Source organism: Calidris pugnax, unplaced genomic scaffold, assembly GCF_001431845.1.
Source record: "Calidris pugnax isolate Ruff unplaced genomic scaffold, ASM143184v1 scaffold228, whole genome shotgun sequence".
Classification (NCBI taxonomy): domain Eukaryota; kingdom Metazoa; phylum Chordata; class Aves; order Charadriiformes; family Scolopacidae; genus Calidris; species Calidris pugnax.
The window spans coordinates 512,356-534,793 of record NW_015091017.1 but is presented as its reverse complement, the minus strand read 5'-3'; the positions used below and the strand labels follow the sequence as shown (position 1 = coordinate 534,793).

The 22,438-nt window shown below is 50.7% G+C and overlaps 1 protein-coding gene across 1 annotated transcript in view; it reads left to right on the top strand.

The window, feature by feature from the left end:
- LOC106896058 (nucleotide exchange factor SIL1-like) overlaps nucleotides 1-22,438 on the top strand; it is a 53,609-nt gene that overhangs the window by 29,859 nt on the left and 1,312 nt on the right. The window contains exons 3-6 of the mRNA XM_014955779.1: nucleotides 9,731-9,851; nucleotides 11,107-11,203; nucleotides 14,571-14,762; nucleotides 20,813-20,934. Coding sequence (XP_014811265.1) covers nucleotides 9,731-9,851; nucleotides 11,107-11,203; nucleotides 14,571-14,762; nucleotides 20,813-20,934 — 532 coding nt within the window. The remainder of the gene's footprint in view (nucleotides 1-9,730; nucleotides 9,852-11,106; nucleotides 11,204-14,570; nucleotides 14,763-20,812; nucleotides 20,935-22,438) is intronic.

The window sequence follows — 22,438 nt, the reverse complement described above, 5'->3', positions numbered from 1 at the left end:
CCTGGAGGTGTTCAAAAGACGGGTTGATGTAGTGCTGGGAGGTCTGGTTTAGTGATGATGCTCCTTGTTTGTTGTGTGGGTGTCTATTTTTGTCAGTGAGGTTGACGGTTGGACAAGATGATCTTTAAGGTCCCTTCCAACCTAGAAGATTCTGTGATTCTGTGATTCTGTCTCTTCTCCCAGGGAAGAGTTGATAGGACAAGAGGAGATGGCCTCAAGTTGCACCAGGGGAGGTCTAGGATGGATATTGGGAAAATACATGGAAAAGTGTGTCAAACATTGGACCAGGTTGTCCAGGGCAGTGGTTGAATCCCCATCCCTGGAGGTATTTAAAAGGCAGGCAGATGTGGTGCTGAGGGACATGAGTCAGTGGTGGGTTTGTCAGTGTTGGGTTGATGATCTTAAAGGTCCCTTCCAACTTGGACAATTCCATGATTCTGTGCCCAGTGCCTTCCAACCTGGACAATTCCATGATTCTGTGCCTCTGTGTGAGGCTGGGCTACGTGCAGGATGATCTCTTTGGCCACCGGCGGTGGTAGGTGTGAGTTGAACAGACCCTCTCTGACAGCATCAACCAGAATCCATCCGTGGTCGCCATCCCTTTTCCTGCCTCTCCCTCCCCTTCCCTCTCTCCCGGAGCCGGAGCCAAGCGCAGGCAGCGGGTGGGTTTGGCAGGAGCTGGAGCCCGGTGCTGGCGGGGTGCCGTGGGTTTGAATAAATGGGCTCAGGGCCCCCGGCACTTGCTGATCAATGGAGAGAACATTAAATGCCAGTGCCACGGGAGAGCGCTGGATCGGTTCAGATTGGCATTCGTCAGTGGCCATCCCACCCAGTGTCCACATTCAAGCGACGCTGTCGCACGTCTAACCCAGTATTACTTACTGGGAAGCCCCTTCCTTGCCACGCTTTGTTCTCCGCTCGCTGCAGATCGAAGCACAGAAGGAGGGATTTGATTCTGGAGTCATTTTAAAAACGTTTTCATTGTAACTGCTGAGGGGAACAAATTACAGAGGAGACCTCTCGGCGCTGGCACAAAAGAGCGGCTCTAAAACTCTTTGCAGGTGAAGAAATGTTTGAGCTGTGGGGCTGATGGATGCTGTTTAGAGACACGGTCATTACTGCAACAAGCAAGTGGTTGGCATTAAAAGTCAAAGAAAGTTCTGCCAAGGTTTGCTGTGGGCACATTTCTCCCTGTAACCCTGGTTGTGTGGAGCCCTCAGCACCCTGATTCCCCACGGTGACCTCTGTGGCATTAGCCATGGGGAAACAGTAGCCCAGCAAGCCATAGTGGCCTTGGAAACAGCCCTGTCTCTGCACCCTGTTTGAGCAGGGTTCAAGTCCAGCAGAAACCAGTGCTGCTGCTTTGAGACACGTAAGGACGGGTGAGACCCCACCTGGAGCTCTGTGTCCACCTCTGAAGTCCAGGAAGGACATGGAGCTGTTGGAGCAGGGCCAGAGGGGGCCATGGAGATGCTGGGAGGGCTGGAGCCCCTCTGCTGGGAGGGGGGGCTGAGAGAGTTGGGGGGGTTCAGCCTGGAGAAGAGAAGGCTCTGGGGAGACCTTAGAGCCCCTTCCAGTCCCTCAAGGGGCTCCAGGAGAGATGGGGAGGGACTCTGGATCAGGGAGAGAAGCCCTGGGAGGAGGGGGAAGGGTTTGACCCTGAAAGAGGGGAGATGGAGCTGAGATGTGGGGAAGAACTTGTTTGGTGTGAGGGTGGTGAGAGCCTGGCCCAGGTTGCCCCGAGAAGCTGTGGCTGCCCCATCCCTGGAGGGGTTCAAGGGCAGGTTGGAGGGGGCTTGGAGCAACCTGGTGTGGTGGGAGGTGTCCCTGCCCAGGGCAGGGGGTGGCACTGGATGGTCGTTAAGGTCCCTTCCAACCCAAACCATTCTGTGATTCTGTGACCCTGGGCAACAGCAGGGACGGTGGCACTTTGTGTTGGGAGGTATCAGTGCAGAGATTTTGGGGTTCTCCCGAGGATGGCTCTGGTGCCAGCAGCAGCACCAGGAACTGAACTGGGATTCGCTCTTGGTGAGCTTGAAAGCATTTCAGGTGGCTTCTGTCCTCGCTTTGCTGCAGCGTGCTGCAAAACTGGTGTTGGATAAGATGGTGTATTTAGACATCACCATTTTGACAGGTGGAATTGGAGGATGTTTATTATATATAAAAGATTTGTCAGATGAACTAACCAGCTTAAAGTGCCTTTTACATGAAACAGCCTTGATTTTATTGAGGTTTTTGTAGCGGTTCGTTCAGGCTCTCGACAGTTGATTGCATTCAGGCAGTTCTGGAGGACGCTGGTTCGAGTTGCTGCCGAGGGATAAATCCCATGGCTCAGGGATCAGGCCCTTCCTGCTCGGAATTTGTCTGCGTGCTCCGGGAGGCAGAATAGAATCACAGAATCATAGAATGGTCCAGGCCGGAAGGGACCTCCAAAGGTCATCTAGTCCCACCCCCCCGCAGTCAGCAGGGACACCCCCAACTAGACCAGGTTGCCCAGGGCCTCGTCGAGCCTCTCCTTGAATATCTCCAGGGAAGGGGCCTCAACCACCTCCCTGGGCAACCTGTTCCAGTGCTCCACCACCCTCACAGTGAAGAACCCTCTCCTCATCTCCAGTCTAAATCTGTTCCCCTCCAGCTTGAAGCCATTGCCCCTCGTCCTGTCACTGCAGGCCTTTCTAAACAGGTTCTCCCCAGCCTTCCTGTAGGCTCCCTTCAGGTACTGGAAGGCTGCTATTAGGTCTCCCCGGAGCCTCCTCTTCTCCAGGCTGAACAACCCCAGCTCCCTCAGCCTGTCCTCGTAGCAGAGGTGCTTCTTTTGATGCAGCCCAGGATGTGATTGGCCTTCTGGGCTGCAGCTGCCCACTGCCTGCTCATGTCCAGCTTCTCGTCCACCAGCACCCCCAAGTCCCTTTCCTCAGGGCTGCTTTCCAATACCTCACCCCCTAATTTGTATTGGTGGCGAGGATTGTTCCGGCCCAGGTGCAGAACCTTGCATTTGCTCTTGTTGAACCTCATGAGGTTCACCTGGGCCCACCTCTCCAGCCTGTCCAGGTCCTTTTGGATGACATCCTGTCCCTCTGGTGTATCGACAACACCACACAGCTTGGTATCGTCCGCAAACTTGCTGATGGTGCCTTTAATCCCTCTGTCTATATCATTGATAAAAATGTTAAACAGTATTGGCCCCAGCATGGACCCTTGAGGAACACCACTTGTGACTGGTTTCCATCTGGACTTTGAGCCATTGAGTACCACCCTCTGGATGCGACCATCCAGCCAGTTCCTTATCCACTGAACAGTCCACCCATCAAATCCGTACCCCTCCAATTTGGCAATCAGGATGTTTGAGTCTCAGTGTCTGAGTAGTTTGTCCTGTAAGGACAAAAATCCCCTCTCATGGTTTCCTCCATAGTCCCAGGAAGGGAAAGACATCTCTTTGTCCATGTTGGCGCTCTGCATGGCAGGGTCTTTGTCCGTGTTGGGGTGTAGGGATAAGACAAAATAATGGTGACAAAACCAGTGTGACACCACCAGGGCTTCTGACTCGCCGGCAGAGGCGGGGGGTGGCCGTCAGCCCCACGGCAGGTAGCCCCTGGGACAGGTGGGAATGGCCACGGTGGGTCATGGCAGGGGTTCATCCAGCATCCCATCCCCTGCAGGCACTGCCAGCAAGTGCATAAGGAGCAGTTAGTGAGCATGGCAAACACACAGTGATGATAAAAGAGTTTTCTCTAATTAATTGCGGCAGGTAATTAGAGCCCCTGCTGCCACTTGTGGTGGGAACCTGAGAGCCCAGAGGCGGTGACCAGGATGGTGCTTCTCACAGGCCGTGCTGTGCCCGACGGGCAGCGGTGGTTTCCCAGCAGAGGTACAGACCTGCTGGAAGTGAGGTGCACATAAGGTGGTTTCTAAAGTGTTTTGTAGAGCGTTTCCTCCAGCTCCATAGGAGTCTCTGCTCGAAACGTGGACGTCAGAGCTGCCTCACCCTGCGCTGGCCAGGGGTGGTGGGAAACACCAGGTGATGCTGGGGTGGCTTCTGGGGGAAGCTTCCAGGCCCCATGCTGTTAAACCTCTCTGCCCGCTATCGAAGAGGTGATATATTGCTTATTAATCACCTTTTCTGGTGGCACTTAATTGGGAGGAGGCGCCAGTGCCAGAGAGCGAACTGATACAAGAGGCTGCAGATAAATGGAAAAGGGGCAGGAAGTAGGAAAATGAGATTCAGGCTCGTTCTGGGCTTCCTCTTCCCGTCAGTGATCCATCTCTTCTTGACCCGTGCCTTCTACGCATCTTCCCTTCCTTTTGTATGTAAAAATGTTCTGTTTTGAAATAACAAGGAGCGGGATGACTCACCCTTCCAGAAAAAAAAGTAATAAAGAGAAGGCAGGCTTTGCTGCTTCCTGGCTCGGCAGCGCTCACCGGAGAGCCCGGAGTCAGAGCACGCTCCGAGCCCCCTCAGACTGGGGCTGGTTCATCTGTTTTCCTCTGAGCCCTGTGTTCTGTGTGAGAAACCTTCGTGTGGCCAGAGCATCCTGCTCCCGTGACATCCCATCCCCTCCCTGGGCAGCACCAGCGGGTACCGGGGCGGTCGTGTCCCCCTGTGCATCACCAGCACAGCATCACCCAGCCTCTCCCGGTTACCCAGTGGCACTGGTGGCTGCTGGAGCTGGCAGTGTGGCAGAGGGGAGCTCTGCTGCTTCCTGGGATTTGTCTGCTTTTAGTTTGGGGGTATTTTTTAATCGTTGTTTTATTAAAGGGGTAGGTATGCTGCCATCAGATACCTTTTTGCAGATGCTCTGTCAGTCTTGTGCAGCCTTATTATTTTTAATATCGCGGCGCTGCCGGTTTGTTTTGCTGGGAACATTCAGGTATTGATTCAGGGATTCTTTTGTTGCCTGTATTAGAAATAAAGTCCCTTTCCTCTCACTCCCCTGTGCCGAGGGAAACAAAGAGTGAGGCAATGTAGATGCTATCTGACGCTTGCTCGGATACCAAGGTGATTTCCGAGAGCTGCAGAGCCAGTTATTGACTCATAACTGTGGTTTGTTTTCACACTGTTAATAGATTTCTATTATTTTAGGTTTTCTGCAGTGGCAAATGAGGACACTCACTTGGGGAGAAACCAGGGGATCTGCCTCGCTGAGCTGGATCACCTGCTTTTTTCTGCTTACAGAAGCCTTCCCAGGGGAACGCTTCGCTGCCACAGGGGACAAAGTGCTGCCAGAAGGTGTTTCATGGAGGGGGAGAGTCTCTGTCCCTCTTGGGTTTCCCTTGCTGGGCAGGTCCATGGGTGGCAGCTCGGAGGTCCAAGGGAGGGGACGGGGAAGCCACTGCCAGGAGCTTTGTGAATTGTTGCTGATCTCGGGGTGAGATTTGTGTGGCTGTGTGTGATGCAAAACTTCCCTGGTTAGGTTTGGTGCCTGTTGCTGGGGCTCAGCCCCGAGATGCAAAACCACCTGTGGCCAACACTGAAGGGAATAACGTCATGGAAAGGAGCTGCTGAGCAGGATGAGACCTTTCTTGTCCAGTGAGGAAACACGGGTGGTCGTTTGGGTGGCCTGGAAAAGAAGAGATGGGGTTACTTGGATATTTCTATGTGAAGCATCTTCAGCACAGCAGCTCTTTGCTTGTAGTTATCCTGTATATAACGCACCTAATTCTTGCCTTAGTTATAAATGTCGTGGAAGCATGTTCTGTTTTCCATTTGTTTATTTATTTATCTTCTTGTTTTCAGCCTCTGCAAAGCTTGATATAGGTATAGAGCTTCAGAAACGTACACACAACAGAATAATAGGTAACTGTGATTTGGTTTCAAGGCAATAATTTAAGTCGACAGGTTTAGCTGATAACATAAAACACAAGAGAGAAATAGGATCAGTTTATAAATGTCAGCAGAACCCCTGCAAGTGAGTTGCTGCCTTGAAGCCGACTCGGGTGCTGTTACTCCGTCTAATATATTATAAGAAGAAATAAACAGATGTCTGAAAAAATCTGGCTGACCAAGATTAAAAGAGTAGGGCCATAAATTAAATTCTTCCTCAGTGTCACTTTAAGCAACTTTCAGGATGGACAGAATGCATCCAAATAAGATGGACTAGAAGGACCTCCAAAAGCCCAGGTGTGTTCAGGCTGCGGATGCTCCCTTGGTTTGTCTGGAGAGGGGTTGAAGTCAGAAGTTATGGGAGAGCAAAGCCCATCCTGGTGGATAAAGGGATTAAATTGAGAGTGGGAATAACACCCCCACAGGGTCAGTGTCTCCTCCTTGGGAAATAAACGCTGTCGCTTTCCTTTGATGTTTATTCCCAATAAATACCTTGTCATTGGGGCAGTGGCAAGCGTTTGTCATCCTTGGCAAGTAATTCACCTGGTGGGGGCTGTCCTTCTGGCTGAGTGAGTGAGGGGCAGGTGGGTGGCCACGGCTTCCTCTTAGATCCATCAGCCCAAGCCAATGTGCTAACATTTATTCAACTCATTTCAAATTGTGGTTTAAAACATTCCAAGTATGGGATAGTTTTTTAAGTAGTAAAACATACAAATGGGTTGTGGGGGAAGGAGTTTGCCAGCTTCCTCCTCCACCAGCTACAGCCTTTTCTGCAGGTTCACGGAGGGGTTTTTGCAGCTATTTCTACTGCCTGGGTAGAAGATTTGGAGGTGGGCAGTTAATGAGAGTGGAAACTCTTTTTTTTTTTTTTTTTTTTTTTTCCCTTTATAAGGAGTAGGACGGGGTGAGATCTGGTGGCTGTAGGACTGGGAGGTCTCTGGGAAGTGAGCCCCTCCAGCCCCACGCGGTAACGCAGGCGCGCAGTTTGCATAGACATCATTTATTTTCCTAAGGTGTCAAGGAGAAAAAAAGGTCAGAAAAATCACTTCGATAGAAACTTGTTTTTATATTTTTTTAATTGAGTTTCGGTTCCTAAATGCAACTTAATACAAACAATAAGTAAAAAAAAATTAATTCCTCTAGGGGAAAAAAGCTATTAAGAGTGTGATTTTGTATCAGCAGCACGTGAAGCTGTGTAATTGCTTACATATGTACCGCTCCGGTGCGTGCTCCCAGTTGTTGAATAGCATCAAATTATAGGAATCAAAGAGAAGCAACTATTTTTAAGGGAAGTGTCTAGAAGCTACATATTGAAACATTAAAATTCAGGATTTCCAGCTTGCTCATTTAAATTGGCAATTTTAATCACATTATTCAAGTCAACCCACCCTCGAAACACACTTTATAAATAATACTTCAAAATACCCCAAACTAAACAAGGCTGAGGAACTCATCCTGTCTCAAACTTCTGGCCTATTTTAAGTGACTGCACCGATCTTTTTTTTGCTGAAAACAGAGACGTCTGCCTGGTGTATTTTGTAAAGCAGGATGTTTGTCCTGCTGCGGCACCAGTCTCTGGGAAGAAATCCCTGTAGCAAGGAAAGGTGGTTAAATCCATCCGAGCTGAGATTTCTGCTCTGGGGCTCGGATGGTCTTGGTCAAATCTGATTTAGGATGGTGGGAAGAAGCAGAAGCAGGAAAGGTTTGTGTCTTCTCTGATGGAGACCTCCTTAATTGGGTGAGGCTGGGTCTGTGAGCTCCTGCGCGCCAGGGGGTTCACGTTTTCTTTTTCTTTCCGGCTCACTGGAAATAGGAACTGGGAGGACTGGTCACCCGGGAGTCGCTCAGCCCTTCTGGAGGCTGCTCCCTCCCTTTCCCTTTTGATGTTTCTTTTAAGCAAAGCCCGTCGGCCGCCTTCCTCTCCCCTGGCAACCGAGAGAACTAATGTGGCCAGATGCACCGGGAGCACGACAGCCGGAATACGCTGTACTCTCCTAACGGGGACATTTATTTCTGGCTGCCTTTGACAATTCAGGAGCTGCTTCAGCAAGTGCTGGGGCTGGAAACAGGGGCTGCCCCAGCCCGAGGGTCCCCTCACTTTCTCCCCCAAGTGCTGGTCCTGCCTGTGGAGGGAGAACACGTCCTCATGGACCTGTATGTTTGGCATATAATGCCATTTTGTAATTATATCTTTTTTTTTCCTTGCTGGCAGCCCCCCTGCCTCGGCCTCTCCTGAACCAGGCAGAGGAGATGCGGCGTCTTTTTTTTTCCTTGCTGGCAGCCCCCCTGTTCTCTCCTGAACCAGGCAGAGGAGATGCAGCATTGTCCTTTTCATGGAGAGCCTACAAACTCCTTTTTGACATCCCAGCTGCATTGCCCACATGGCTTGTGAGGGGCAAAGCTGGGCTATTGCAGGGAATTTCTGCAAAATTCACTTTTTCAAACTGGGAAGATGCTCCTCTAAAGAGATGTATAGATTATAGCTCCTGCATATCACAAGTAAAGGAGCAGGAGAAGGGTTGGGTCTGTGGATGGAAAGTGTACCAGGTGTGGAGGAGGCATAGCCAGTGTCTGTTTAAGATGGGAATCTTAAAGATGGGAATGTTAAGCCAGCATGTTTAAGATGGGAAAATAATCAGGTCTGTCCCCTTATGTATCCAGCCAACACAGAATCATCTAGGCTGGAAGAGACACTTAGGATCATTGAGTCCAACAACTTCCCATGGACAGGATGTGATGGAGAGAAAGAGGAGCTATCAGAAATACACCATGTTTTAATAGGAAATCCTCCAAAATGGATTTTCCTGTTTTTTATTAAATGCATTTATACCTGCTGAATGGCTTTAGGCTTTGAAATGTTTTTGTCTGAATTGCAACAAACATCCCAGGCTCGTGTAGGAAGCACCAGGTCCTTTGATCAGTGAAATGTCTCTTTGGTCTCAAAGAGGGGGGATCAATCCAGTCGTTCCCTAGACTACGTACAGCGTTTTGTCTTGGAGTGCGTGTGTTTTCTTGTATGAAATAATTAGCCTTGTCTTCACTTCCCTTTGGTAGGAGACACTACCTGTCTCCTGCCTGCTGCGTCGTCTTGTCGAGGTGTCTTTTTAGGGAAAAGGAAAGGCTGAACAGGGAAACCTCATTGAGTGAGAGGAAAGAAACCTCATTTGCAGCTGTGTGTCAGTCTGTCTGTCCATCTGTGTCTGTCCAGCCTCTCTACTCATTCAGCTGTGACCCCGCTCTCCTCAGCAGGCAGATGTTTTGCATTGAAAGGAGGTGACATCAAGAAGCAGGAACCAAATATCGCTGTCCCTCCATCCCAGCGTGACAGCTGGCCATTGTGACATGTTCGTGGTGAATTGCAACCAGGAAAAAACACCCTTTTCCCATCTTTTCTGCATTTAAAAACCGAAGCTTAATGTATTCTGTGTATTTTTGTTGGCAGATAGTAGTGATCATATATTCCTTTTCATACAATATTTCCAAACCAACACAGCCTCGCCTCGACACGCTTGATATTCAGCGTACCTGGCTGTGCTCTGCCCTGAGCTTTGATTTCATTTTGGCAGCTGTGTTTTATGCTCTCTCCCCCCATCAGCAACCAATTCCCCTTTCCCCAACAGTCTCCAAATCTGCTCCTGATGTGGAGTTTTTAGGGTCCTTTTAGGAGTTGGCCCAGGAGGGTGGAGGGAGCGGGTGCTCTGCTGGGCTTGGGGTCCCTCCCCCTGCACGGGGACACACTCGGTGCATCAGGGTGGCATCTCTGCCAGGATGAAGTGTCCCTTGGATCAAAGGGACATTGCTGGAGGGGATTGTGTCTCTTTGGGGTAGGAGCGTGTGCCTTCAGCTCGCCCTTCCTGCTCCAAGCTGGAATAATGCACGTGTCTGAAGTCCCCCAACCTTTGTTTGCAGGTCAGGCTGTTCCTGCAGGGTCACACGTACGGTTAAACCTGCAGACGGGGGAGAGAGAAGCCAAGCTCCCAGATGGTGAAAATGGGAAAAGCGACCCGAGAGATGAGAGGAGAAGAAAAAGGTACCATGATGAAAGTGTCAGGGGTGGGTGGGCTGCGAGTTTTGGGCCTTTAATAAAATGCCAGGTTTCCTGGTGCACTCAATTGCTGTCTCTTCCCAAGACCTAATCACTGGTGTAAGCGTTGAGCCGTGCTGAAGACAGAGCTCCATCCTTCGTGATCCCTTTGGGATGGCAGTAGAAGTGCCCTGAGTGCGTATTCGGAGCCACCTTCACGGCTTCTCATGCCGTGACACTGAAACTAAATTTGCAATGTGGCTTCTTCGAGTGACATTTATTCCTTTGCGGTGTCTGCATCAATCTCTCTGAAACTGCTTTCTGAGCTGGAGCCCTCAGAGCAGCGGTGAGGGGCTGCCTCTGTGCTGACCTGAGCCAGACAACGTTGGTTTGAACTCAGGGCAGCCAGCAGCCTCGCAGCGTTTACGCATCAGTTATTGCTGATCTTCTCCTTAGATCACACAGCTTTTCAGGTGCCCACATTTTTTGATTTGTTTTATAAGTTTCACAGGTGCCCACTTTCCCCTTGGCACCCTCCCAACGAAGACAGGGTTAGTTTCTAAGGGGAACTTGCTTTCCTGAAGTGTGTGGGGTTTGCCACTGCTTCCCTCTCTCACCCAGTTACTCCAGTTCAGAGCACAGAGAGGCTCTTTAGCTTTGTGATGCCCCAACAGTTGGCTTTCCTTTTTTTCTGTGCGAGAGCGTGTGTGGCCCAGATAAACATTCTCTGAACCAAGGAGATGGGTATAAAGAGCAACACAACATGATTTTTAGCATTTCTGTGTAATTACTGCTGGGATTTACGCTTGCCCTAACTTTGTGGGTGACAATCATCAGAACTTCAGCTGTAAATCTCCGCGTTAAAGCTTGCGAGTAAGTCCCTAGCAGTGATTTAGTGGCCCAGTGGTGCTTTTTTGGTTTTTCCTCTGAAACATTTCCTGGTTTTCTGTGTTGCTGCATGAAATTCAGAGGCATAAATTAATCAGCTGTATTTACTGCCTCAGGACTTGAGATTTTGGGTCGGTGTGCAGATTACAGAGCCTTTTTTGGTTGTCGGGGCGAGCTGTCTGCACATCCCCCCACAAAACAGAGCACTTGGACTGATCTTTTCTTGAGCGTGGAGCTTTTTTGTGTGTTTTAGGTGAGATGTGTGGAAATCTAGTGCTCTTAGTTCCTTTCCTCCTGACATTGTCCATTGCTGACAATGAAAACGTTACGGATACAACAGCTCACTCATAAACTGTTTTGTTTTCTCCCCAAGGCTGGGCAAGGTGGATGTTGACTCCAATTCCTTCACGTCCCAGGAGCTCAAAAAAGCGTTGGCTAAAATGAAGGAAAGTGAGAAGGCAGAGAGAAAGGTAAGGGAGCAGTTCCCTGTTCCTGAAGCAAGGCACAGCACACGGATGCGAACGCCCTCCATTGTGTGACTCAGAAATACCATGGTTAAAGTAATTGCTTGGGAAAATACCGTGCAGACTTAATCTTCTGGTGAATATGGACCTAAAATACCTTTGCTAGCCCGTTAGTGATACAGTTCCCTGGGAGACTCACCCTTTATTTTTGTACTAATCCTGGGTTTGCTGTAAGAATGGGTCCATTTTATTCTTTTCAGACTGCAAGGCCTTGTGTTGCCAGCTGCTAATAAGTACTTAGGTGTATTTTCCCAGTTCATCACAATTATTCCGAGGCCTGTCGGGGGAGAGGGGCCGCAGTGGTGGGGTGGGCTGGGATCAGCAGCTTCGTGACAGACCAGCCATCAGATGCTGCTGCTTTCTGGTCCTTGCTCAAGTGAGCCAGATCTCCACTAGCAAACCAGGCACACAGTGTCCGTGTAACTCCCTGTGAGCCATCCAGACCCCCCATTTCTTACTGCCACTCGTGGTGTGCGCCGAAGCTGAAGTGAAGTTATGGGATCATTCAAAGTGGGTATGGCCCATGAGATCTCCAGCCTGATGCTGCTTCCCTAAGTTTTCTGATACTGATGTGATTGGACCTGAATTAACAATGCAAACACTCGTATGAACCCATGGGCTGATTTACTTTCCATTGTTTGGATGTAGTTTCATCCATTGTTTTGATTTATTTATTTATTGAAGTGCTGCTTGCTTCACAAAGCTGTCTGCAGACCCCAGAGTGGGCTGGGTTGCAGCGTGTCAGTAGTTGCAAAGGACATTACTTTGCTATCCACTGTCCTCCAATGAGTTTTCCAGTCCCTTGCCCTGGGTAGTAGAACCCAAATGGCCCTGGTGAAGCACAGGCTCACATTTCCTTATATAAGCTCTAATTTTCCCATTTAGTTACAAATAGCCCACAGTCCAGAATAAAATAGAATGTAAGTGCTGCTTTCAGCCCTCTCCAGGCTTAGGGCTGGTCCCCAGCCACTGGCATGACACCGGGTGGGATGATATTTCCTTTTTTCCCCTCTTCTCCTCAGGAGCATTTCCTTAAGCCCAGGTTCCTCCCACTGCTCTGACATGTCTCAGTCAAAGGAAAATCGAGGTAGGAGTCAAAGCTGGGAGTCACAGAAAGGCCTTTTCCCCCTCTCTCTGGCACCAGGGCATTATTTCAGTTTCCATAAGATTATTTGTGTAGCAGCCTGCTACTGATAGCAGGACTTCTTGAAATGAGTGTCATTTAAATGCAAAAATTAGTGATACTATTATGTGAAAATAAGCCTTATTTTAAAAAAAACAACCATGTTAGAATAGCTATTGTCCCAGCGACTGGGCTAAAAACAGCCACATCTAATGGACCTAAAGTACTCCATTTAAAATCACTCCTGCAGGGAGCAAATTCATCCTTGAAGTAACTGTGTCAAAGTAAATTGAGTTACACTGAGGCTGCTCCCCTCCCTGCTCCTGCAAAAGCCGCTCTGTGCGGCTGGGGTGGGGATGGCGTTTGGTGGCACCTCCAGTAATTAGGCCAGTAGTCATTAGCGCTGATTGTGCGGCTGCCGTTAGATCAATAATGCTTTACTTCCATCACTTTTTTGTGTTACTCTCTGGTGGCTGGAGCCCTCGGCTTCTGTTCAGGTGTGGGGGAGTGGGGCAGTGCGTGCAGGGGGGAGCACGGCACCTACACCCCCTCTCCCTGGGGGTCACTCCTCTGGAAAAACATATTTGGGTATTTTTGTTTGTGACAGAATCCCTTTAAAAAGGGGCATTCTTCCTTTCTCCTGCTCTCAGGGCAGCCCATCTTCAGCCTGGGCTCTCTGCTTCCTCTGTCCCCACCTGCCCCAGTGTCACCAGTACCGATGCTGGAGAATTGCTCCCTGCCAGCTCTGGGGCTCTCTTGGATCTCTGGCAGAAGCTTTTCCATCTCGCCACGTGCCTCCCTGCAGCTCTGGGTTCATCACAGCCCTTGGGTGCTCGAGCTGTGCTGTGTGACGAGGTGTCTCCTGGCCCAGCCCCATGGCACGGCAGCTCAGGTGTCCCCACCTCCCAACTGGTCCTCCCACTTCTGTCCCGGGGAGCGAGTGCGTATGTTCCCCTGACAAAGCCATCCTGAAACACGTTGAGTGATGGGAACATATCTGAGGACACCTCCTTGATGTCACTGGGTGTTTGGGCTGAATGGGACCTCCAGAGGTCTCCATCTCCACCTCCAGGCAGGGTCAGCTGTGAGACTGGGGAAATGCTTAGGGCTTTTTGCAGTTAGGTCATAGAACCATAGAGCTGTAGAATGGTTTGGGTTGGAAGGGACCTTAAAGCCCACCCAGTGCCACCCCCTGCCCTGGGCAGGGACACCTCCCACCACACCAGGTTGCTCCAAGCCCCCTCCAACCTGGCCTTGAACCCCTCCAGGGATGGGGCAGCCACAGCTTCTCGGGGCAACCTGGGCCAGGCTCTCACCACCCTCACACCAAACAAGTTCTTCCCCACATCTCAGCTCCATCTCCCCTCTTTCAGGGGCAAACCCTTCCCCCTCCTCCTAGGGCTCCCCTCCCTCATCCAGAGTCCCTCCCCATCTCTCCTGGAGCCCCTTGAGGGACTGGAAGGGGAGAGAAGGTCTCCCCAGAGCTTTCTCTTCTCCAGGCTGAACCCCCCCAACTCTCTCAGCCCCCCCTCCCAGCAGAGGGGCTCCAGCCCTCCCAGCATCTCCATGGCCTCCTCTGGACCTTCTCCAACAGCTCCATGTTTCTCCTGTGCTGAGGCCTCCAGAGGTGGACACAGGGCTCCAGGTGGGGTCTCCCCAGAGCGGAGCAGAGGGACAGAATCACCTCCTTCAACCTGCTGGTGAGGTTGTGGTCTCGAGAACATCCGCTTGCAGGCAAAATGAGGACAATGGTGCTGGGCTTGATGGTGCTTTGGAAAGAACACAGGGGGGGCAGAATCACCTCCCTCAACCTGCTGGTGAGGTCGTGGTCTTGAGAACATCCACTTGCAGGCAAACTGAGGACAATGGTGCTGCCGGCCTCTGGGCTTGATGGTGCTTTGGAAAGAACCCAGGATGTAGAAATGGTGTACAAAGCCCTTAGGTACAGGCTCAGCTCTTCAGGGAGTGCTTAATGGTACCCAGGGTGGGTGTCTTACAGATGAGAGGTTCCTGGGCTTCTCAGAAGGACCCTCCAACGCTGCCCCTGCATTTCTGATGCAGAACGGTGAATCCATTCGCACAGCCAGCCAGGTTCCCCGTGTAAATCTGGGGCTGGGGTTTCTTTCTCCATCTCTTTTGGTTCTCTCTATCCCTCATCTTCATACCCCGTTTCCTCTTTCTGCTTTCAAGGCCCACGAGGAAGAGGTGAGGAAGAAGTTCCGGCCCATCGAGCAGCTGAAGGAGGAGTTTGAAAAGCTGAACGTGAAGATGGAAACAGATTATGAAATTATGGTTAAATTAATCAGCAAATTCAACAGCTCTGCCTCCACGCTGGATGAAAAAGTAGCGGCGCTTTATGATCTTGAATATTATGTTCACCAGGTAACAAAAATGCATTAGTAACTACCGTGTAAAATCCAAGGGATACGGTGTCATAAACGTGGGTTTATTTTTCTTATCGCTATCAGGTAATACAAATTGCTTAATTATCATAATCCTGGGACAATAACAGACAGCAGAGGGCTACTGCAGGCTTATTTTATATCCAAGTTTGAATAAATCATCTCCCGTACCGGTAGCGAGCAGTTTCCTAGGGGTAGTGTTGCCTGATTTGTTGTCTCTTCTCAGGCTTTTTCCCTTGCCCTCTCTTTTTCTTCTTATATGTGCTATGAAATGGGGTTTTATCTGCCAGCTTTGGGAAAGTATAGTGGTGGCGGCTGAAAAAATAATTATTTTCTTGCTTCTTCCATGAAAAACATCAGTGGTTGCAGGTAGATGCCCTCACACCAGTTTGCAGAGAGTGTCTTTGTACTGGGGAAGACAAGGGCCACCCAAAAAGCTTTATTTTTGTCTTGGTGTGAGTAAGAAGTGGGGAAGTGTGGCGGGAAAGCTGCCTGGAGGAAAGAAACCTGGGGGTTCTAATTGACAAGCGGCTGAATATGAGCCGGCCGTGTGCCCAGGGGGGCAAGAAAGCCAATGGCATCCTGGCTTGTATCAAAAATAGTGTGACCAGCAGAAGTAGGGAGGTGATTGTGCCCCTGTACTCAGCACTGGGGAGGCCACACCTCGAGTGTTGTGTCCAGTTTTGGGCACCTCAATACAAGAGAGATCTGGAGGTGCTGGAGCGAGTGCAGAGGAGGGCAACGAAACTAGTGAAGGGCCTGGAAGACAAATCATATGAAGAGCGGCTGAAGGAGCTGGGGCTGTTTAGTATGAGGAAGAGGAGGCTGAGGGGAGACCTCATCACTCTCTACAACTACTTGAAAGGACACTGTAGAGAGGTTGGTGCTGGTCTCTTCTCACAGGTAATTAACAATAGAAGGAGAGGGAACGGCTTCAAGCTCCAACAGGGGAGGTTTAGACTGAACATTAGGAAGGAATTTTTCACAGAAAGAGTGGTCGGGCATTGGAACAGGCTGCCCAGGGAGGGGGTGGAGTCCCCATCCCTGGCTGTGTTTAAGGGACATTTAGATGGGGTACTGAGGGATATGGTGTAGGGGAGGACTTTGTAGAGTAGGGGAGATGGTTGGACTCGATGATCCCAAGGGTCTCTTCCAACCTCAATGATTCTATGATTCTAAGAAATGGCCTGCAGAGCCTCTGTCACGGCTGGACCGGTGGCAGAAAGGACTGAAGAGGCTCAGGCCAGTGGCGAGTTGCTGAGCGTCTGCTGAGCCCTGCAGATGGGCTCGGGGTGAGGCTGAATATATTTTGGGAAATCTCCCTTAGATTTATGCTCACACTTTTCTCCCCTGCTCCCTCTGCTCTCTCTTGCTCCGCTTTCAGCTCACGGGTTTTTGCCTCCCGTCGGTCGCGGTGCTGTGTGTCCTGCCTGGTGGGAAGGGAGTGGGCTTCTCCATCCCCAGCAACTGAGAGAGACTGGGAGGGTTCACGTGTGTCTCAGGGACTTTATCACTCCAGAGGGTGAAGGGACAACTCCTGGGAGATGCCAGTGCAGGCCCTTTCGCTGGAACGGCGCTTCTTAAAACCAGAGGTGGTGTTTTGGGGGAAGGTGGCTGAAGGAATGTGCTGCTGAGAGAGGGAGTCCGTGCACCAGCTAATAGAAGTGTTATTTCCAGGGCTCTTTGTCTTGAATTTCCACGCTAAATCTCTGTCGTGCTCACGCAGAGCCTTCCTTGCTGTTTGTTCTCCAGGCTTTTGTTTCGCTGACGGCATCTGTCTGACTCAGAGAATAAGGGTGAACAATGGGGGCCCGAAGAGCTTCGTATTTATACTCGGGGCTAATTCTGTCTGGCTAAGGGTGCCAGAGCACAGGGCCAGCATGCTAAAAACCAACCCCCAAACGCCCTGGGGTGCCTTGAATTTCTGCACAACCCTCTGGACTATTCCAGGATAAAATCCCTCCCGTTTGTGGCACGGGATGGGGCAAACGGTTCCAGAAAGGCCAGAGGAGCAGGGAATGGGTCCCGCTCCCTGCGCGGGGACCGGAGCATCAAAGGGAACAGCTTCCAGCATCAAAGGGGTCAGAAGGGGGGAAATGGCAGGGGGGGCTGGCAGGGAGCACAGAGCACTCCTTTGTGCATCCATCACAACACTGCTCTGTGCCCGTGCTGGCGGGGCAGATGGCTGGGCAGCACCTTCTCATCAGGCAGGAAGCTGATAAGAAATATGACTTGTCTCTAAGCCAGCGTGGCTTTTCCTCCTCTTTCTTCTTCCAGCCAGTTGAATGCGTCCAGAGCATTATCTCTGCTTGGGACTGACTTTAGCAGCACTGGCTTAATGTAATTACTGAACGGCAGCCAAATTCGCTTGTGCCGCATAACCCTGGAAGGGCTGGACTTGTCAGGAGTCCTCTGCGGTGAGCCAGGGCCGTGCTGCTGGAGGAGGGGGATCCCTGCAGGTGTGGATGGCCCAGGACAGCACCCACATATGGGACAGGTGATGGCTCTGCTGCTCCCTTTGCCCCCCACCTTCATCTGAATGGTAACATGCCATGGCTTTTGATAATAATTCCGCTCCCGGTCATCCTGGGACCTGGGGGTGTTGGTCGACTGTCGGCTGAACAGGAGCCAGCAGTGTGCCCAGGTGGCCAAGAAGGCCACCAGCATCCTGGCCTGTGTCAGGAACAGTGGGGGCAGTAGGGCCTGAGAGGTGATTGTCTCCCTGTCCTGGGCACTGGTGAGGCCTCACCTCGAGTACTGTGTCCAGTTTTGGGCCCCCTACCATAAAAAAGACATTGAGGGGCTGGAGCGGGTCCAGAGAAGGGCGACAAAGCTGGTGAGGGGTCTGGAGCACAAGTCTTATGAGGAGAGGCTGAGGGAGCTGGGGTTATTCAGCCTGGAGAAGAGGAGGCTGAGGGGAGACCTTATTGCTCTCTCCAACTCCCTGAAAGGAGGGTGTAGAGAGGTGGGGGTCGGTCTCTTCTCTCAAGTCACAGGCGACAGGACAAGAGGAAATGGCCTCAAGTTACACCAGGGGAGGTTCAGGCTGGATATTAGGAAAAATTTTTTCACTGAAAGGGTTCTCAGCCATTGGAATGGGCTGCCCAGGGAGGGGGGTGAGGCCCCATCCCTGGAGGTGTTCAAAAGACAGGTTGATGTAGTGCTGGGAGGTCTGGTTTAGTGATGATGCTCCTTGTTTGTTGTGTGGGTGTCTATTTTTGTCAGTGAGGTTGACGGTTGGACAAGATGATCTTTAAGGTCCCTTCCAACCTAGAAGATTCTGTGATTCTGTGATCCTGGTGCTGCCACTGGGGACACAAAATGCCACGTCCTGCAGGGTTTGTGAGCCAAGGATGCTCTCTGCTCCACGGCGTTGTCAGGGGCACCCCGGGGCGCTGGGAGGTGAAGCATGGCGTGCCTCCGAGCTGGCTGCGAGGGAGCGGAGGGGAAGCGGTGGCCGGTGCCGAGCCGGGAGAGAGATGCTCTTGAAGAGTCAGCCCAAGGGCTCTGTGTTTGCTCAGCTTTTGGTTGCCAGCTCTGGTTTGCTTCTCGTCAGTCAGGATTCAACTTGGCGTGTTGGGGAGCCCGTCGTGGAGGAGGAGCAGGAAGGCCTGGCTCGCTGGGTTATCTGTAACGCATAAAAACCACATGCAAATGTGGAAGAGGCCAGGGCATAACTCATTTATAAACAGAATTCACGGTGCTTGCACAGCAGTGTGCGGAGCCAAGACCCGTTCTTAGGCGTTGCAGGCTCTTTCTCTCAATTATTTACTCTCCTTATCTCCCTCTCTCCCCTCCTCTGACAAGCTACACCATTTCTCACTGCTAATTTCCTCTCCGTTGTGTGCCGTTGACATCCTCCCGCTTCCTCGCTTCCCTTTCCTAACATTTTCTCCCTCCCTTCCCCTCCCCTCCCCGTTTTCTTTTCTCCTCCGATTCAAAGCCTCTCCCTGAATAACTGCTGTCATATTTGCTCTTCTCCCATCCCTCTCCTCGCCCACCTTCCCTGGGTGCTTTACTCAAGAGCTCTTTTGATCTCTGCCTTTCTGCCGCGCTGTTTTCAATGGACTGAAGCGAGGCACGAGCTGCTGCCTCCCGGCATCCGCCGCTCCCCAGGGAGGTGCAGACCTTCAAGTCGTCTCGAGTTTGGGGGTTTTGTTGGTTTTTAAAGCGGCGAGTGAGGGAAAGGAGCTCTCACAACAGACTCCGGTTAAAAAAAAAAATAAATACAAATACATCTTCAAAACAAGCTTTCCAGCACAGTTTGTATTCTGGGGCTGAGGCGTCGGGGCCGGCCTGACGAAACGCAGTGCTGATGAGGATACGGCAACAGTTGGTTTTACCACGACTGATGCTGGCTGCAAACTTCTGCCTCTCCGTGCCTTCCCTCTCCAGCAGAAGCCAACGGCCAATTCCGGCTTCAAAACAGCCTGGGGAATTTGAACAGAGGCTGAGCAATAAAAGGACCCGCTGGCAGCTGAAATTGGGTTGCTGCGTAGATTTCTTTGTAGCCAAAGACGGGCCTGTAGAAAAGTAGGAGATCTGGCGGGTCCGGTTTATAGGGACGGTTAAAAGAACGGGACCTGAAAGGACACAAAAGCTGCTGCAAACCCTGAATGGGCCCCAGCAGAGCCGCGGGGACGGGCGCGCTGAGGCTGCCTTTGCAGAGGGACAGCAAGTGGGGGGTGTTGCTGGGGAGAGGAGACGGGCTGTAGCTCCCCGGGTCCTGCTTTGGGCAAGGCGTACCCGTAGGACACAAAGCTAAGCAGCTTCTTCATTCTTTTGGGTGCCTAAAATATCCAATTTATGGCCAATTTTGGTGAAGGCACACGGCTGAGATAAAAATAACACTGAGCATGAAGTCACTGTTGATTGAAAGAGCGTTCGGTGCCTGAGCCCAATGTACCCTCCATCTCGTGGTGTTTGTCCTCTCCCACCCCCTCGGTGCCCTCTGCTCGGTTTGCCCAGCCAATAACTCATTTTTAGGTTCTATTTCCATCGACCAACACACGCTGTTGTTGTTGTTTCTTCTCCCTGTCTTTCAGGGAGGAGAAATGTTGACATTCTAAACCTGATATTTTTTTTTGCAAATGCAATTCTGAGCATTCAGATTCCCCTTTAAACTGAAAAATAAAGCCAACCCTTGAAAACCAAAATGCATTGATCTGACTTTGGACTGAATGTTGTACTTGTAGGGCTTTGGCTGCTTCTCTCAGTTTTGTTTGTGGGCCACAGTGAGGTCTTTCCCAATCTCCTGTTGGAGAAGTGATTTGTGCCTGGGTGGCCCCAAGTCTGGTTAAAGTCAAAGGCTGACCAATCCCCGATAAGTGGTTAAATTTTTCCCTGCTGAAAAGTCCAATATTTTCTGCTTTAGAAAAATCCTTGCTGGGCTGTCCCGAGGGGACACTTCTGGCCGTTCCTTCCCAGGGGGGGCTGGCTTTTTTTTTCCAGGTTCGTGCAAAGCTGGTGATGGTATTTGTGAAAAACACCCGCACGGCCCCTGTGCCTCCGCTGCCAGCCGAGGTGATGCTGCCGACAGGCTCTTAAACACTCCTAACTCCTGGTGCTACAATTAGAGCATCAATTAATTAAGTGCATTTACAAAACACACAGTTCCCTGGGTTTCCAGTAACAGCCTGCTGAGGCAAGAGAGCAAAGAACTGGGGGTTTTTTTTGACATCATCAGATTTACCGAATTTTTGACATCACCTGACTTACCGAAATACGTGTCAAGAATAGTTTTGAGAGCTAATTGAAGTATTTAAGTTTTCAGCAATGCCTTCTGCGTGTGATAATGGCAACCCAGCAGTAAACTCTGCTTCTGAAACCATGGCATCCACTGCTCAGAGACAGAATTGTACGAAATTCAAGCCACCGTCGTTCCCTCTTAATTTTTAATTCCTTTTCAAACTTGACGCTGGTGAGACTGGGAGGGAAGAGATGCTGTGCTTTCTGAAGCACGACATTCTCCAAGAATTGAGTGGAAGCTGGCTGGGGTTTCTCTACTGATGGGGACCTGCTCTCTCCCAGGTGGACAACGCTAAGGACTTCCTCTCCATGGGTGGGCTCCAGCTCGTGATCGAGGGGCTGAACAGCACAGAGGCCGCGCTGAAGGAGAACGCTGCCTTCGTCCTGGGAGCTGCTCTCTCCAGGTGAGCTCCATCCCACCGTGGGTGGCAGGGTGACAACCTGGGGACTGTGCTCCTCTTCCTCTCTCTTGATTTATTTCTCAGAGCTGGAGCTGAAAGCTGCTCTCGTTCTCTGACACACCAAATTGTCTTCTCCCCTGCCAAGCCCTTTCCTCTCAGCGCCACTTACCCCGGTCTTCTCCTCTGTGCACCCTCATCCTGCTTGTTAGACTCAGCCAGAAGTGATTCAGTGGGGAAGCTGTGATTGTTTCTGGATTCCTCTGGGCTCCTTGTTTTCACAAGGTCCAAGGGGAGTGATTCTGGCTCCCCTCCTCTCCCCTTGACAGCCCTCTCCGGGGAGAGATCTAGAGGATGGTGTGGTTACGAGCACCCCAGGGAGCACCTTTCTCTCTCCTGTTCCTTTCTCCTGGGCTGCTTGAGGGTAGCAAAGTGCTGATTTCTGAAATATAACGACACCCCTGGTCTTTGCAGGGGGGCTTTAGCCCCATGGATGTGTGCCTCTGACACCAAGAAGGTGTTGATTAGACACGGGGTTAGGAACGGGCTGAATTGAGAAGAGACTGGTCTAAAGGACGTTTGTGGTTCATGAGATGGTGGCTGCTGCCTGAAGGAGCCCAATTGTCCTCGTGTGTGGCATGTAGTGCTGCTGGGGGTACCCAGTGGGCTCAGTGGGTTTTACTGGTGCCCTTCTTGGTTTGGGGGCTTGGTGGTGTGTGTGTGTGTTGCACATTCACAGGTGCAGTGGCTTTAGAAATGCATGGGATGGACCCAAACTTCAAGGTCAGAAGTGCAGAGTGAATATAGACAGCCAGGAGCATTCTCTCTGCATATTTCTATGGCTAACAGTGCGGTCACCTTCTCCACTGTTATAAATTATTTATCACTTAGTGTAATATAGTCTACAAATCTGCATTTCTTTTGCCATCTTGTATACGATGCAGCATGTGTGAAGTAAAATGGCCTCATGGACAGCAGTGAGTACCCAGGTTTGCACCAGAAAGGGTCTGGCTTATGCTCTGAAACAGAGCTTGACTCTGATGGCCATAAGATACTCTTTCACGTCCGAAACACCGACCCGCTCTTCATATTGTGGCGTATTTTAATGTTTGAGACAATATTGTAATTGTTTCCTTAGGTTCGTTAATGGCATGTAGACTCTTAGTTACGTGTTTCTTCAAGAGAAAATCATGCAGAGGGCCTGGGAACATTTGGGGGTAATTCATGAAATGACGGGGGCTATCAAATTGCTTCGTTCTGGGTTTAGCTCACGTGGCACGATCAAGACTCAAGAAACTCCTTGTCTCATGGTACGAGCGAGTAGCAGTGACCACAAAAGTAATGCTTTTGTTTGCTACTCCTCACTTTAATTGCAAATGCCTTTATTTGGACAGAAACAATCTCTTTTCTAATATGACAATATTAAAATACTATGCTGGAAACTTTTAGACCTTTTTTTTTCTTTAAAGGACGTTCTGACAGATGGTAATTTTGGGTGGTTTGGATGATG